This window comes from Malaclemys terrapin, chromosome 3 (assembly GCF_027887155.1).
Source record: "Malaclemys terrapin pileata isolate rMalTer1 chromosome 3, rMalTer1.hap1, whole genome shotgun sequence".
NCBI lineage: Eukaryota > Metazoa > Chordata > Testudines > Emydidae > Malaclemys > Malaclemys terrapin.
The window spans coordinates 92,939,083-92,957,283 of NC_071507.1; the positions used below are offsets into that span (position 1 = coordinate 92,939,083).

Sequence of the window (18,201 nt, forward strand, 5' to 3'; positions counted from 1 at the left end):
TGAGGCTCAGGATTGCCACCCATCCGTTTTTTACCTAGACAGTCTGGGTTTCAGCGTGTGAGTCACAGTGCCATTTGACAAGCCCAGATGTCTGGGTTTTGGATGGTGGTGGTGGGGGGCAGATAGAGCAGGGGAATGCCCTGAGAGGGGGGGGGGGGGCTCGAGGGAAGAGGCAGCGCAAATGGCAGACCCTTGAGGGAAGAGGCAGACCAGGGGGCGGAACCTCAGAGGTCCAGTTACCAGCCATTAGTAAGGTGGCAACCCTAGTGAGGCTCTGTGCAGGAACCAGCCCCTTGCGTGTGGCTCCAACTTCAGGGCGGCAGGGGGCCTCACGTGCAAGCAGAAGCAGGAGGAGGCAGGTTTGGCAGCAGGGCTCGGGACAGCGGATTTCACGTTAATCACGTGGCGGCGCAAGGAAAGCACGGGCTGAACCCGTAACCGGCAGCAGAACCCAACGCCCAGCGGAGCCGCCGCGCGCAGAGCCAGAACTACCCGGCGGCGCTAGCAGGACAGCTTAGCGTACTACTGCGCCTGCGCACTGTGAGGCCCATGCTCCTGAATCGGCCTGCGAGTAGGAAGCGTACGCAACATGTGGGGGGGGAAGAGAATGTTGGGCGCCAATAGTGCGCATGCGCTCTAAGACCACCCTTCCTCTCTGTAGGGAGATGACGCATGTGAGACCCTATCCAGACCCGGGAAGGCGGAGTGTAACGTTGAGGTGGGCGGCGAAGCGCATGCGCTGTGGGGAGACCCCCCCCCACACACCATCGATTGCCTGATTGGGTGCCGAAATTCTGTTTCCGGTTAGCTTTCCTCCATATCCGGGTCACTGCGCCGCGTGGCTGTTGTTATTGGTTAACGCGCTAATAAAGTTACACTTAAAAAAAACTAGCCAGCAGTCGTCTGACTCTCGCGCGCGTGTTGTTCCGAGCCGCCACACAACAACGGCCTGTACCGGTAAGTTACGCGTGGGCAGCTTCCGCACATGTCCCCCTCCCGCTTTGGGCTTTGCGCATGTGCGGCTCTACGATGTGACGTGGAAGAGGCGGGGCCAGGGGGCGATCAGACCTTCCCTGGCTCACGGCGCCTTGGTTGCGCCCCTCCCGCCGCTAAGCACCCGACAGGGGCTGTCGGGGGCGGGAGAATTGTCGTGAAACAAAACGCGCGGGGGAAGGCGGGGTCCGGCAGCCCCGCCCGCGGGGGCGCAGCCCGGGAATCGCCCCGCCCGGCCCCTGTTCAGCGGGACACGCGGGGCAGGGCCGCCAGGGCGCGGCCCGGTGTGTGACTCTTGGGGGCGGGGGGGGCGAGCAGAGCCCTCCGCAGAGCGAAGCGGGGTGAGACCCGTGGGGCCTTGCGGCTGGTTTCACTCGCCCCTTTTAGAAGTTCCCAGGCCAGAGAGCAAGTAGAGAGCAAGTAGTTGGCAGCGCTGGGCTACTTGGAAAATGGGGTTTGTCAGTGGTTGAGCTCCTGGAAGTGCCAAGTACTGTATTATTAAAAGCTGCACACGCTGGTGCAGATCAGGGCCGTCCTCTATACGTCGGGAGCAGTGACCTATGGTGGCTACAGCTCTCATTAAGCTTGAAGTGGTTCTCAAACTTTGTTGCAGTGCGATAGGTTTCTGACAGCAAAATTACTGCACGACCCCATGCTACAGGTGGCCCCACAAAGCTAAGTTGCTCGGGCTTGGACTTCAGCCTGCCCCCCCCCCCCCCCCCCCCCCCCCGTGGTGGGGATTGGGTTTTGCAAGGCTGGCATTAGACTCGCTGGGTACCAGGGCAGAAACCCAGAGCCTCTAAGCATAGTGCCTGAGCCCAAGGCCTGTGGGGACGAAGCCCTCTGGCTTCAGCTTTCTGTCCAGGACCCTAATGATTCTAATGCCAGCCTTGGGGATCCCATTAAAATGAACTCACAACCCACTTTGGGATTCTGACCCACAGTTTGAGAATCGCTGAGCTATAGGATCTGCCTTGCTCTAAATAGAAAGCTATTTGCATCCAAATGGACCATTGCATAATGGGACCTCTTGTCTCCAAAGCTTCTCAGATCAGGATGAAGTAACCCTTGAGCTAGGGGAATGGGTCTGAAAAGGGGGAACGTTTTGGTAATGTCTGTGGCACCTAGGCCCTTTTCTCCATCATCCAGAGGATCAGAGTTAGAAGGATCAAAAGGTGTGGCAACATTGTGGAAAATGGCACTTAGGCTTTCTTCCTCCTTTGTCTCTTTTATCACCAAACTTGATGTTTCAGGGAAAAGAGGAAATAGTTTTTCTTGGGGAAATTAATGTAATTAAATAATTATAACTTTTGTACATTTATACTGACTTTCCCCTTCAATGTAAAACCACTACTTTTTAGTTTAAAAAAGGCTGGCATTAATCATCAAAATACAGGACTGTTAAATAACTATTTTTGGAGGTATGGGGGGTTCATTTTACATCTGTTGTCTGGCCAGCCCAATATATATATGATTCTAGTACTGCCTCCTGCACACAATACCTAATTTTAAAGGTGTGAGTAGATTAAAGTAAATGAAACTGCTCATGTGCTTAAAATTAAGCACATTCATCTGTTTGCAAGATTAAGACCTTAGGTTATAAGTCTAGTGTATTTTTAATATATGCTTCTAAAGCAATAGGTTCATTTGATAAAATCAGAATAAGTAAATATTTTGAGTTTTACTTCATTCCATTCTGTTTCTTACATATTTAATTCTGCCCTACTGTACACTTGATTAATCCTAGTTGCTTCTTTCCCTGTTTTTTTAGGAGCAAGAGTTAACAGTTTTGGCCAATAGCTGCTTCAGGAAAGATGGCTGCTTTCCGTCTACCACCTCTGCCAACTGTTAGAGAGATTATTAAACTGTTTGATCTCCGAGCACAAAAGCAGCTATCCCAGAATTTTCTCCTGGATTTGAGATTGACAGGTAGAGCATTTTTTATCTTGCATCTTTTAAAATTTTTAATCATAAACTGCCTATTCATTTTCTCCAAAATTTAAGTTCTATCTACATTTATTTGCATGGGGACTCTTGTCTTCCTAACAACAACAACAATGATACATTTAAAAAAAATATTTTAACTCAATACATTTACCTGTAAATGCTCAGAAATTTAATTTTGTATGCAGATTAAATGCTGTATGGGGGGGGGGGAAGGGTTTACACTGTATTTATACAGAACAGAAAATGGATTTTTCTTATTTAAATGCAAAATTCAACTCCATCTTAATTATGGAGCTGTGTCCAGTGCCTATTTAAAAAATACCAATTCCCCCTCGGAGGTTACCAGAGAATATTAGGGAATGGTAGGAGGAAATTAGATAGCTTCTATGTTTGCCTCAAAAATGAGATACTCTGAAGATCATATTTGTGCAGGGTATGAAGTACTGCATTTGTTTGTTTATTATCCTAGCATGTACTTTGACTAGAAAGGCCATATGCACTAGTTTACTGGGAGTGTCCTGGTTTTTCTGAGCTTATTCTATTCTGCTGGTCAGATTTATTTCTCCAGCTTCATTTCAGCCACAGTTCATATCACCTATGCTGCTGATTCGCTCCTTCTCTGCTGACCTAGAGATGGTTCTACTGTGCAATAGTTGCACAGTGTGGCTGTGAAATCCCCAAGGGCTTTTCTCCACTTGAAAGTTAACTCAGATTAAGGTAGGGCGCAATAAAAATAGTTATGAGAAACAAGAACATGTGGAGTCAATTAAGAACTGCATATGTGGACAAGCCTTAAAGGTGAGATTTGCAAGAGGGGACTTAAGCACTGAAAATGGCAGTTGGGCACCTAAGTCCAAAATTTAAATCCTCAAAACCCTAGCTCAGCTGTCACCTAACTTTATAGGTGCTTAAATTGCCTAGGTACCTAAGACTCCACTGGTAACGTCCCCTGGGCATCTAAATTTCTGCTGGTGGGCATGCACTAGGTTGCCAACTTTCTGATCACACAAATCCAAACACCCTTGCCCTGCCCCTTCCCTGAGACCACACCCCTCCCCAGCTCCCTCTCCAAGGCCCCCTCTCTCCGTCACTCACTCTCCCCCCCACCCCCACTTGCTTTCACCAGGCTGGGGCAGGGGGTTGAGGTGCAGGATGGAGTGAGGGCTCCGGCTGGGTCCAGAAATGAGGGGTTCAGAGTGTGGGAGGGGATCTGGGCTGGGTCAGGGGGTTGGGGTGCTGGAGGGGGTGGGGGCTCTGGGGTGGGGCCACAGATGAGGTTTGGGGTGTAAGAGGGGGCTCAGGGCAGGGGATTAGGGTGCATGAGGGGATGTGGGCTCCGGGAAGGAGTTTGGGTGAGGAAGAAGCTCAGGGCTGGGTTGGGGTGTGGGAGGAGCTGAGGGGTGCGAGCTCCGGAATGACGGCGCTTACCTCTGGCAGCTCCCATAAGCGGCCGGCATGGGCTCAGGGGCGGCCAGGTGGCTCCTTGTGCTGCCCCTGCATGCAGGCACTGCACCCACCACTCTCATTGGCTGCAGTTCCTGGCCAATGTGAGCAGTGGATTCGGCGTTTGGGGGCAGTGTGCAGAGACCCCCTGGCTGTGCCTGCGCTTCGGAGCCAGACATGCCGACAACTTTCAGGAGCCGCACGGAGCCAGGGCAGGTAGGGAGCCTGTCTTAGGCCCACTGTGCTGCCAGTCGGACTTTTGGCCTATTAAAATCTCCCGGATTGCTTTTAATAGTCACCGGGAGATTGAGGCCAATTCTAGTAGACTCCCAGCCAGTCTGGGAAGGTTGGCAACCCTACCATGCACACAGCCACCTCAGTCCTCATACCACCGAGCAGCTTTGTGCCTAATTCACACCTGAGACCCAGCAGGATTCACAAGATAGGCATCCCCTGCCTACTTTGCCTGTAAAAGATACATCTGGTAGGTCAGGCCTTGCATAAAACAGAGAAGGTGGTTGTGGTGCCTGTGGTCCCCTTGTATCCAATAGCATAGAGGCTGAATACACATCTAGGATATGGGAGAACCAGGTTCAAATCCTCACACTGCCTGATGTGGAGCAGGGACTTGAACCATGGTCTGCTACCTGCCAGGTGCCCTGTCAACCTATTGGCTATTCATGTCTGGGTCTCGCTCAGCCTCTTCTGTTGTTAAACCACTCCCTCTGTTCTCCTAATGTCTGACCCTGGTTTTCTCCACCTCCATTTGTACAGATTTCCCTTCTTCCCAGTCCTTTAACCTTTAGCTGTCCACAACCAACTCTGCTCTGTTTTGCCCTAATCTTTCCTGCTTCTTGTTCCAGGCTTCCCCAATCTCTTGTCTCAAATAGTTCTGCTTCCTAGATACCGTAATCCCCAGGCTGCTCCTCTTTAGCCTTGTTCATTTTATATTTCTTTGGAACTGCCTCAGTGTACTGGAATTTCCCTTTAAATGGGCAGACTCTACAGAGATGCCACAGAGGTTACCTGCCAGAAAGAGAATTGAATGTCCTATTTGTAAGGAGAGAATTTATTTTTCTATCTCTTTTTTTTTAATTTAAATTTTTTAATTAATTTTGTTAATTTTAATCTGTAATTAACAAAATACATTAAGCACCTGACAGTGCAAGCTCTTTTTGGTTAAATGAGTTTCTCTGGTAATCTAGAAATGAAACTGAATTCTGTGTTGTCTAGCAGGCTCCATAAAACTACAGTACTCCCCTCATTTAACCAGGAGGTGCCATTGTTTGTCTCTTCTGTGATAAACTCATTGTTTACTGTAGAAATACAAACTACACTGATATTGGTGAGCTCAGTGCCTTGCAAAATAAAAGCTTTGTATGTGCTTTGTGACTTACAGATAAGATAGTGAGACAGGCTGGCAAGCTGAAAGATGCCCATGTCTGTGAGGTGGGCCCTGGGCCAGGAGGAATTACAAGATCCATTCTCAGTGGTGATGTTGCTCAACTCCTGTTAGTTGAAAAAGATATTCGATTTATTCCAGGACTGCAGGTATCGAATGGGAAATAAATTGTTTTTGTATAATTAATATATGTTTAAACATTTAAGAAGTTAAATTACTTTTTTAAAAAATGGATTTCCTATTTTAATCTGAACAATTGAAAAAGTACTCCTAGCTCTAAAACAACTTGTATCAGAAATATTGCAGTGTTCTCTGCTTCTTTTCTAGAGATAGGTTGTTTAGTTTAATCTATGTTGGCAGAATGGAGTACATTAATCTATTTTATTATGTTTGATTGGATGCATTACCCATTAATTGGAAGAATACTGCTTAATACTAATTTATATATAAATCCTTTTAAGGTTTTGAGATTTTAAAATAGTTTATATTCCATCTCAAACACCATTTATCTGATCAGATCTTTTTCACCAGATTGATATGACGACATTTTTGTACTTCTAATCTCTTTTTGTGAAAATCATTTCTTCAGCTCAAACAAAGGATAATAATGCTGCAGCCCTACTCAGATGAAACAGGTTTCAGAGGGGTAGCCATGTTAGTCTGTATCAGCAAAAACAACAAGGAGTCCTTGTGGCACCTTACAGACTAACAAATTTATTTGGGCATAAGCTTTTGTGGGCTATAACCCACTTCATCAGATGCATGGAGTGGAAAATACAGTTGAAACAGTTGCAGACCCATGCTGTCTTTGCAAAAACTGTTGTAGTTAGTATCATCCTGATACAGTTGTTATAACTGCGTCCATTAGGATTATTGAATGTAAACATTATCCACCAGTTAATAAAGTTGAATCTCATAATTGACTTATAAATCACCATTATTTGAACCAAGTAAGAAAGGATATGATGTAATTAATTCTTTGTGCATGTCTTATCAGATAATTGCTTGAATTAGCCGGAATATTTTTGTTTGGCTTTCAAAAACTACTGCTGAAGCAGATTCCTCTAAATAGAAGCACCACTTCTAGGATCCTCCAACAAAGTATCTTGGACAAATATACAACTCTGAGTGAGTCACCGTTTTTCGGTAGCAACCCCCTCACAGCAGAAGTTCATATGCCTATGACAGGCTATTCTGTATACTGGAGGTGTTGAGTAAGAGTGGGTGTGAATAAACAAACAGTATCTTGCATCCATTAGTATTAAATTTGGTTTTGAGTTTTATTTTCCAGATAAGATGATGATGATAAATTACAGAATGAGTCTCTTTGATGTGGGTCATAACCTCTGTTTTCTCTAGTTTTTTCACTGGAAGTTCTCTGTTCAATCTAGAATAGCTGTACATAAAGGGCCTGGGATTTGAACAGCAGAAAATGCCAGATATTAAAATAACAATTGGGGACTGTTATTTAGAAGAATCTTTTATCATGTGTGAAACCCAGTGACATTTAAAACATTCTGCATTTTTACTAAGTTCTTTTCAGGCTTTCCCGAGATGTTTGCTTCATAATATTGAAGTAGGGGTCTGTGGCTGACACACTTCCCAGGAGTACCCAGGGTTGTGAGGCACCTCACTACCACCTACCCTTACCATGAGGAAGCCTGGTCTTTGCCTGCTGGGGGTCAACTCCCTGGGCTACAGGCAATAGAAGCATGCCACCTCTGCCACCTCGAGCTCTGCTGTCCCGCTGCAGGTTAGCGGTAGGCATGCTTCAATCCTCAAGCCCTTTGAACGTCCCTCTTCAGCGTCCAGCAGTTGTTCCACTGAACATTCGCTGTATTCCCAGATCCACTGCTCTCAAAGGGAAAAATACATCCCAGCTTATGAGTTACACCTCAGATTACTCCTCCACTTAATAAACAGCATTTAGAAAAGTTTATAGTGAAAACAAGTATGTTGATTTAACAAAGTATAGAGATTTAAGTGATAGCAAGTAGAAGTATTGGAAATAAATAACTGCATATAAAGTAAAATCATAACTTGCATTCTAGAACCTAGACTTATTTAACTAGCCACTTTCATGTCTTGCAATATTGTTCTCCAGCGTTTTTCAGGCAGGCTGTGATCCCTTTTTCATGAATCAGGTCATTTTGTCAACTTCTCTCCTCTTTTGATAGACTGGATGAATCCTTTCATCTTAGTCATAAGCTGGATATCCTCCTGCAGTGTGTTCCTTCTTGTAGATTTGATGATCTCTAGTCAATTTGGCGGTTTTGATTAGTTGGTGGCTTAGTATGCAACTAGACTTACATTGTGAGGCACACAATACACAGTGACCAGATATAGAGATAAGCGTCTCCTATGCCCTGCCTGAACAGAACCTGTCCAAGACAGGTCACCGGGTAATCTGCCTTTAACGTCAAGGCTTTAAGAACACAATTTCCAGTATAGATACATACTTTCTTAAATATTATTTGTACATAAACTTCACAATGATTGATGATCAGTGGGCTACTGGCTTTTGGTAGAGACCTTATATGCCAGCCCTTGGTGAATTATTGTGCATATATTTGGTCAGGGGATTCCTGTAAAATTCTCTAAATTTCATTCTCAAAGGGTCATAGCGTCATGCTGGCATACAACCTGATGACCTGGCTAGGCAGATTTATAAAAGGGGCAGAGGTAGGATTTTCCCCTCAGGCTGAGCGATGGAATGACTGCAGAACTCTTCAATGGTGGTGAATTCAGCCTACTGGGGGAAGAATCCATCAGTGTCCTTTATACCCCCTCAGATGCAAGGTGGAGAGGGCAAGAGGAACTGCAGTGACAAAGCCTCTAGCCCTATCTTTCCTCAGTACTTTGTGCCTAGAAGCTCGTGGAACCTCATTAGTTCGGCTGCCAGCGAACCCTTGATGGATGCAGGATTTGCCGTAAAATGCATTAATTCACAATGGGTCTCCCAGTCATTAGTTCAAATTAGTAATGTTCTGTTGCATTTTTATGCCATCAGATTTCATAAAATGCAGTGGAATTTACTAGTGTAGTGAAAGTTAAAGGGCAATAGATAATAATTCTCTATTAAGACATGAAGTTACATCTGAAAAAACACATTTTATTTTTTCTAATTTATTACTTATTCCTATTTACTTTTAATACTTTTACTGCTGACAAAAAGAAAAACCAGTCTAAGGTTTTTATCTTCTGTCTCTAATATGCTAATGAATTTTTAAATTATGCAAACTATAGTCATTTAAAAAAACTAAAGACCCTTCTTGACAGCGAAACCTACCATTAAAAAACAATTTCACGTATGATCACAGCCTATCATTTGTATAGACATCTGTCTACTTCGTTTGGTACTATTTACTTACTCCATTGAGCTTATTACATTATCTTGCATCCTTGGATGGCACCCTTCACAGTAAAAAATTAGCAAATCAAGGCAGATAGCTAAACTACTGCTGCAGTGATGACATCTACTCTTAAATTGGTTTGTATTAAAATTCTGGACTTGTTTCAAGTTAGATTTTTTTTTTTTCTCTCAAGTTGAAACTAATTGCATTTAAAAGAGATAGGGACTTTTTTTTTTTTAAGAGTTAAACTCCATTTCAGTACCCCCTGCATGGAATTTAAATCTCTACTTGAATTCTGTATGTCCATGAACATTCTTGGAAAGCAGCAGTTTCCTTTGACTCAGAAAGTTGGTTTTCCATTAAGCAGTATAGAGGTGAACTTTTAAAACTTTTTTCATCCTTTCCAAATTCCTGAGTGAAGCAGCATGATTAAAATTGAACATGCAAATGATGATGCTGAAATGAGTTGATGAGCAATAAATCTAAGCTACCACAAAAATCAGTTCCCTTTTTTCACTGATTAAACTCAAAACATTTAACTGTTTATAACATAGGTTTGAATTTTCACACACAAACCAAAATTGCTTTTTCATTGTCCATCTGTTTTTTCCTAATCTGCTTTAAAAATAATAAAAATAAAAAAAAAACTTCCCCAGATACTTGCTAAATATAAAAAATGATTTGCTCCATAAATATATTCAATAGGGGCACTTTTATTTAAACGGGGGGAAAACATTGCAACTATCAGATTAAAACACGTCAGTGTATCTTTCACATGTTTCTTAGGCTACATCTACACTACAGGGGGGAGTCGATTTAAGATACGCAAATTCAGCTACGTGAATAGCGTAGCTGAATTCGACGTATCGCAGCCGACTTACCCCGCTGTGAGGACCGCGGAAAAATCGACCTCCGCGGCTTCCTGTCGACGGCGCTTACTCCCACCTCCGCTGGTGGAGTAAGAGCGTCGATTCAGGGATCGATTGTCGCGTCCCAACGGGACGCGATAAATCGATCCCCGAGAGGTCGATTTCTACCCGCCGATTTAGGCGGGTAGTATAGACCTAGCCTTACTGTGTGTGGTTACTACCAGTGTTTGTGATTTAGTATTATGGTTTGCTGTCTCTAAGACTATTTCTCTGCCTATTTGATCCTACAGTGAAGACATAATTTCAAATACACTAATGGCTTAAATGAAGCAGTATGAATCAATGCAAGGTCAAGCAGCAGTAGATGGCCCACGAGGGAAAATCTAATTACTTAGAAAACAAAACAACCCCCCCCCGTAAGGGCTTGTCTAGATGAATGGTTAGTGCACGCCAAGCTGAGATGTAAATCTACAGTGCAGTAGCGTGCTGCTCACTAGCTGTTCATGTGGACTCTGTTAGTGCACACTTACAATTCCCTAGTGCATTTTGATCTACTCCATCCTAATAATAAAAAGAAAGGGAGCAGAGCACTGAAAATTTCAAAATACATTTATTTGTCTATAAACATTCTCTTATTAACTAGTTTGTTTCAGTACACCACAACTTCTTTCATGGCTATATAAATTTACATTATAAACTTGATCCTGCAAGGTGTTAAATCCTTTAGCCTGATCCTGCACAACACTTAAGCATGTACTTATCTTTAAGTGTGTGAATAGTGCCATTGGTTTGAGTGGGACTAATAATGTGTTTTGCTTGATCAGGCCAGAGTGCTCAGCATTTTGCAGAATCAAGCCTTATATGAGAGTTTGCATGTTTTAAGCACAAATAATAAGTTGTATTGACATTTGAGAATTTTCTCCAATATATTTTAATAATCCGCATTCATTCCAGGCTTCAAAATACTTAAGTCTTTAATTATTTATATTCGATCTAAACTCTCAATCTTGTAACCCTTTACTCTCATAAGTAGTGAATAGTAGGTGTATAGGATCAGACCTGTTGTTTGTATTGGGTTTTTGTGTGTATAACTTTTGCATGGAAATGTGCATTTTATTCATCTTTTATTTATAATGTGCCCAGACCTAAAAGATAATTATTCTGTTTTACTACTACATGTATATGAGGATAAAAATATAGGGCCAGATTCATGCCTAGTGTAATTCCACTGAAGCCAAGGATGAGTATGGCTCAGTATGTTTAAAAGTTTACCAGATTTTATTGGTGCTAAATAGACTAATTCTGCTTACTTGCCAACTTGCAACAAATAGATGCTGTCTGAAGCAGCTCCGGGAAAAGTGCACATTGTTCATGGGGACATTTTGACATATAAGATGGAGAGAGCTTTTCCAAAACACCTTCAAAAGAAGTGGGAAGATGGTTAGTATCTGCTTTCAGTATATTTGTTGTTTCCTCTGAACAGTTACTATGAAAATTAATTTGTTTGACGAGGTACCTGAAGTTATTTGTCATGATTTCCATTTCTTCTCACTTCATCTACACACATGGGTTTTGATCCCTTTTGGTGGATAGCAGTTGACTATCGTCACCCTAATTTACATTTTAGCTGTTTAATAGTTAACCCTTCAAAGTGATTTCTCCTGAAAGGTAAGATTAGAGAGTTTAATCTCCCCCCCCCCCCCCCCAAAAAAAAAAAAAAAGAGGGTGGGGGGGAAAAAATGAGAATCACCTATTTCGTACTTTGTCTGAGAGTTGGTATACACTAGCAACTTATGTCAGTATAACTGTTGCTTAGGGAAGTGGCAAATCCAAACCCCATAGCAACGCAGTTACACCAACCTAACTTCTGTTGTAGACAGCACTGTGTCAATGGTAGGGCTTCTCCCCTGAACATAGCTACTCCTATTGGGGAGGTGGAGTACCTACGCTGACAGGAGAAGCTCTCCTGTTGGCGTACGTAGCGTCTTTACTGAAGCACTAGGTTGGGGCAGCTGAGCCTTTAAAGTGTAAACAAGCCCTAAGGCAAAGATGCTGAATTAGTATAATTTAAAATGATTGGTACCTTTGCAAGTACTAGCCTCAGGATGTTGTCATTGTGAAAAAACAGTTTCTGAGGAGCACAGAAGTAAAACACATAGTGCACATATTCTTTTATTCCCCTATCCTGCTGATTTTGCATGATAAGCCACCATTTATTAAACTCTGTCACCCCACTGAGGGTTCTTGTAGAATCCTCTTTGAAACTTGGAGACTTCTGTGGTACTTGAAGTATATTGAAAGATTGTTTGTTTTTTCTTATTGATGACCCTTCAGCCATGCATACTGGGAAAGTATAAGGTCTACTCACAGCTTTTTATCAAATCTTGGGGTTTTCTTATGACTGGATTTCACCTTTTCTCCTAAGACCATATGACACTACTAGATAAACTTATAGGTAAGTTTAGTCTTCTTTTCCAAAACATGATTTCTTAGTCAGAGATAGACATAGCATCTGGTGGATGCCAGAAGAACATTAAAAATTTTTTTTTTCTAATTTGAGATGCAAAGGAAACATATTCCGTTAACTTTATCTGGAAAATCCCCTGCTGTATTGCATCTTCCCATGTTGTAGGGAATTTAATAAAACGTGGGTATGCGCAAATGTGTATGAGAGGATGGAGTTGAATTTTTAAAATGTAACTTTCTAGAACTGATGCATTTAAGAATCCTATTCTATGCCTGATTAGTTTAGATATAGATACACCTTTCTTATTTTAATTACTTTCTTTGTTATTGCTCTGTGAAAATGAAATGTAAATCACTGACAGAATTCAACAAGTGCCATTTTCTGTTTGTGAATCAAACTAGAGAATTATATTATATATGAAATGTGAATTAAATCCAATTTTTTGTTTGCATTTGTATAAAAATGGTTTAATTTTTTTTTAAATAAGTCTATTACATATTGACATGTTTAGGGTATATCTACACTGCAAAAACAAAACCCAATGAGTTTCAGAGCCTCTGGCTCACAGGGCTCATGTACTACAGCGTTAAACATAGCTGTGTAGTTGTTCCCGCTTGGGCAGGAGCTTAGGGTCTGAAACTTTTTCCCCCTCTCCCTGTTTCAGAACCTGAGTGGGGATATTGGCATGACTATCTTTAGTACAGTAGCATCAGCCCTGCAAGCCCAAGTCTTTAGACCTGGGCTCTGAGACTTGCTGCATATGTGTGGTGTTTTTTTTGTTGGTTTTTTTTTGTTTGTTTTTGTTTTTTGTTTTTTATGTACCTATACAATATCAAGGCTTCACTTTCTTCTGTTTGCTGGAAGATCCTGTTACTGCAGGGGAGCTCTGTAGCATGGGTGGAGGTTCAGATTCTCTCTGCAGATTTCTGATGCCTGTTACTGCAGCTTTATAAGGTTTGTACGGGGCCCTTCAGGTTTTGAACCTTTGGACTCAGCCATAGAAATGAAATCCAGGGATAAGTCCTTCAGCACTTAGGAAACTGGCGTATTCTTCTAGTGCTCTTTGGATATTCACGCTCGTGTGGATGCGTTATTTGGGGCAGGTTGAATGGTGGAATTCTAGCTAGTAGTTACTGGAGCATTCACACGCTTCCTTAATTCCACCTCTCAGTGAGCATCAACTATTCCAGAGTGAGAGTATAAAAGTTCCGGCTGCCTCAGTTCCTTCCAACTCCAACAGCTGAACGGATGAGGGTTTCTGGGTCTGTAGCTTATTAGCTAGTTGTTAATTTTATAGTTATAATTAGTAGTTTGTTGGATGGTTGATAGTTTACTATTAGATTAAGTTAATTGTAAGTCTTCAGTATGGAGATGGCAGAGCAAAGAATAAAAATACCGGTTTTAAAAGATGTATGTCATGTCCGACAGTGTTTCTGGTGTCAAGCGTGCATGCCAGATGCCTCGCATATTTGGGTGAGGGACACTCGCCTTCAAAAAGCTTGATTTGCTCAATTTTTACAGCATGGGCAAAAAAGGAGAGACAGAACCGACTTTGGGTGATTTTTATTACAAGAAGTGCTGTCAACAAAAACCATCCTGAACTGAGCAAGTACAAGGTTCAAATAAGTCTCAGGGACCAGCATCAGTTCTGAGTGAGTCTGGAGGGAAGAAGGATAAAACCTCCACCTTGGCACCCAGTGCTAAAGAATCCAGAAGTGGGAAGGATGTGAAGAGGAAAACTCTCTTGTGGTGTCGAGAGCTAATCTATAATGAGCTTGTTCCAAAGGTAAGAGCTAAGAAACTGTTGATGTAGGGGCAAAATAAGGTTCCAGTAACTAGTCCCAGCATGGCACTGCAGTGAATAATAGTTACAGCACAGGTTCATCAGTTGGAACAGTCTCCAGCTCCATCGGCAATTAACACGTGTCTCAGTTGAGCAGGCACCGAACATTCTGTTGGAACGGATTCAGTTAAGTACTTTCCTGGGAGAGAAAGTTTGAAGTGAAGGTTTTTTTCACTACTCCCACCTCCTAAGACTTCTGGGTTTCCAGAATGGATTTTTTTTCTCCACCCTCCTTTATTCATCCTAGAAGAATGCCATCGGATCAGAGAATAGGAACAGAGTATTATATGCAACCTCATTCATTGGCTTTGTATATGTATGGACAAAGATATTTCTAATAGGGCTGTCAGCGATTAAAAAAAATTAATCGTGATTAATCGCTCGATTAATCACACTGTTAAACAATAATAGAATACCATTTATTTCATAGCATCATAGAAGATTAGGGTTGGAAGAGACTTCAGGAAGTCATCTAGTCCAACCCCCTGCTGAAAGCAGGACCAACCTCAACTAAATCATCCCAGCCAGAGCTTTGTCAAGCCAGGCCTTAAAAACCTCTAATGATGGACATTCCACCACCGCCCTAGGTAATCCATTCCAGTGCTTCACCACCCTCCTAGTAAAATAGTTTTTCCTAATACATAACCTAGACCTCCCCCACTGCAACTTGAGACCATTGATCCTTGTTCTGTCATCTGCCACCACTGAGAACAGTCTAGTTCCATCCTCTTTGGAATCCCCCTTTAGGTAATTGAAGGCTGCTATCAAATCCCCCCTCACTCTTCTCTTCTGCAGGCTAAATAAGCCCAGTTCCCTCAGCCTCTCCTCATAAGTCATGTGTCCCAGCCCCCTAATAATTTTCATTGCCCGCCGCTGGACTCTCTCCAATTTGCCCACATCCTTTCTGTAGTGGGGGGCCCAAAACTGGATGCAATACTTCAGACGTGGCCTCAACAGTGTCGAATAGAAGGGAATAATCACTTGCCTCGATCTGCTGGCAGTGCTCCTACTAATGCAGCTGTTATGCCGTTAGCCTTGGCAACAAGGGCACACTGACTCATATCCAGCTTCTCGTCCACTGTAATCCTCAGGTCCTTTTCCGACTTAGCAGTTGGTCCCCAGCCTATAGCAGTGCATGGAATTCTGCCATCCTAAGTGCAGGACTCTGCACTTGTGGTTGTTGAACCTCATCAGTTTTTTTTGGTCCAATCATCCAATTTGTCTAGGTCATTCTGGACCCTATCCCTACCCTCCAGTGTATCTACCTCTCCCCCTAGCTTAGTGTCATACACAAACTTGCTGAGGGTGCAATCCATCCTATCATCCAGATCATTAATGAAGATGTGAACAAAACTAGCCCCAGGACCGACCCCTGGAGCACTCCGCTTGATACCGGCTGTCAACTAGATATTGAGCTGTTGATCACTACCCGTTGAGCCCGAGGATCTAGCCTGTTTAAATATTTTTGGATGCTTTCTACACTTTCAAATATATTGATTTCAATTACAACACAATACAAAGTGTACAGTGCTCACTTTATATTTTTATTACAAATATTTGCACTGTAAAAAAACAAAAGAAATAGTATTTTTCAATTCACCTCATACAAGTACTGTAGTGCAATCTCTTTATCATGAAAGTGCAACTTACAAATGTAGGGTTTTTTGGTTACATAAGTGCATTCAAAAACAAAACAATGTAAACCTTTAGAGCCTAGGAGTCCACTAAGTCCTCCTTCTTGTTCAGCCAATCGCTCAGAGAAACAAATTGGTTTACATTTGCAGGAGATAATGCTGCCCATGTCGTAATTACAATGTCACCTGAAAGTGAGAACAGGCCTTCTCATGGCACTGTTATAGCTGGTATTGCAAGATATTTACGTGCCAGATGAGCTAAAGATTCATATGCCTCTTCATGCTTCAACCACCATTCCAGAGGACATGCTTCCATACTGATGAGGCATGTTAAAAAAATAATGCGCTAATTAAATCTGTGACTGAACTCCTTGGGGGAGAATTGTATGTCTCCTGCTCTGTTTTACCCATTCTGCCATATATTTCATGTTATAGCAATGCCAGCTATAATAGTGTCATGCAAATGCCTGTTCTCACTTTCAGGTGACATTGTAATTAAAACGTTGGCAGCATTATCTCCTGTAAATGTAAACAAACTTGTTTTCTTAGCGATTGGCTGGAACAAGAAGTAGAACTGATTGGACTTGTAGGCTCCAAAGTTTTACATGGTTTTATTTTTGAATGCAGTTTTTTTTGGTACATAATTCTACATTTGTGGGTTGCACTTTCATGATAGAGATTGCACTACAGTATTTGTATGAGGTGAATTGTGTTTACAAAATGCCTGTCTGTAGGGAGACCATATCTAAAGAAATGGGATTTATGTATATCCTTACCAGGATGACTGATTAATAAAAACATTATTGAGGGAAGAAATCCTGTTACACATAAACCAGATATTTACTTTTTGCCAATCTGGAATTGTGCATAAATTCAGGAAAATTATTCCTGAATCCAACTGAAAGAATCCCTTTCATAGCAGCCATATGGGACTCAGCTGTAGCAAAAGACTTTATCCTAGAAAAAAGGTCTATACAAATAAAATTATCTATACATTTTCTTCTGCGGTTCCCAAAACAGTTGTTGCTCTCTTTCCTTCTCTCCCCCCGGGGTTACTAGATCTCTTAACATCAGCTACATTAGTGACACCATAAGATGGATGAGAGGCCTGCAACACTGGTTAGCAAGAAATGACGGTCCAAGGTTAGACAAAATATGCATCACAAATTGGTAATTCCACAGAAGGTGTTAAAAACAATGATGTGGTGGAGATGTGCTCTAAATGTAATTAAGGGTATATTATTCCATCTCACTATGCCATTGGGATGGGGGCCATTTAAAAAACAACAGCAATCTGTTAGTGAGAGGTCACTAGTCAAGGGAAAATAATCTACATATCAATATCTTAGAAGTGAGAGCTATTAAATTGGTTCTAAATTAATTTCTACCTCAAGTCAGACCCATGGTAGTTCAGGTGGGGACAGACAATATGACAGTATTATATTCTCTAAACCAGTAGTTCTCAAACTTTTGTACTGGTGACCCCTTTCACACAGCAAGCCTCTGAGTGCAATCTTCCCCCCCCCCCTTTTTATTTAACACCATTATAAATACTGGATGCAAAGTAGGGTTTGGGGTGGAGGTGACAGCTCGTGACCCCCTGAGGGGTCCCAACCCCCTTTTTGAGAACCCCTGCTCTAAACAAACAAGATAGGGCTCATTTCTCTGCCAGTGTGCATAGAGGCAACACATTTTTGAGACTGATGTATAGATGTTCACCCAATGGCAATTTATGTATTGGGGGAACAAAATACCTTTTTGTAGCTCACCTCTCCCATGCACCAATGTCTGTGAAAGACAAAGTGGTAACACAACTCTTCAGATTGTGGGGCAATCCTGTAAACTTTTTGTATCCAGCAACAACAGGAAGTGTCAGAAGGCTTGCTCTAGAGCAAGGAAAGATAGGAGCTCAATATCGATGCGTCTCTGATAATTTGAGGTTAAGGCCTCATATACATTTCCCCCATTTCCCCGTATTCAAAAATTGATTAAATGAATCAAGACAAAGCTAGGGTAATTTGAATACCATCCGCATGGGCCAGAAAACAGATTTAATTCACCTCTCTGGAGGGTTAATCAAATCTCTACCATTAGTACCAGACTTGATGAAGCTACAACAAGGGATTGTCTGTCACCAGGATTTTTAGTCTCCATTTAATGGCATGTGGAATAAGACTCTCCAACTGTTAGAAAAGTCTTTTTCGTTAAATTCAAGGAAAGAGTCTCATGTTATAGTAATAAATGGAAAAG

The 18,201-nt window shown here is 42.3% G+C and overlaps 1 protein-coding gene across 5 annotated transcripts in view; it reads left to right on the forward strand.

Moving 5' to 3' along the window:
* The first annotated feature begins 339 nt into the window (after nt 1-339).
* Nucleotides 340-18,201, forward strand: part of TFB1M (transcription factor B1, mitochondrial) — a 54,671-nt gene continuing 36,809 nt past the window's right edge. The window contains exons 1-5 of one of the 5 annotated variants that reach the window (XM_054022231.1): nt 1,074-1,334; nt 2,036-2,168; nt 2,765-2,922; nt 5,783-5,934; nt 11,339-11,447. In XM_054022231.1, coding sequence (XP_053878206.1) covers nt 2,808-2,922; nt 5,783-5,934; nt 11,339-11,447 — 376 coding nt within the window. In that variant the 5' untranslated portion in view covers nt 1,074-1,334; nt 2,036-2,168; nt 2,765-2,807. Of the gene's footprint in view, nt 958-1,073; nt 1,335-1,735; nt 2,169-2,764; nt 2,923-5,782; nt 5,935-6,782; nt 6,914-11,338; nt 11,448-18,201 lie in introns of those variants that run through there. The other 4 variants (XM_054022232.1, XM_054022233.1, XM_054022230.1 and 1 more) reach the window with 4 other exon arrangements.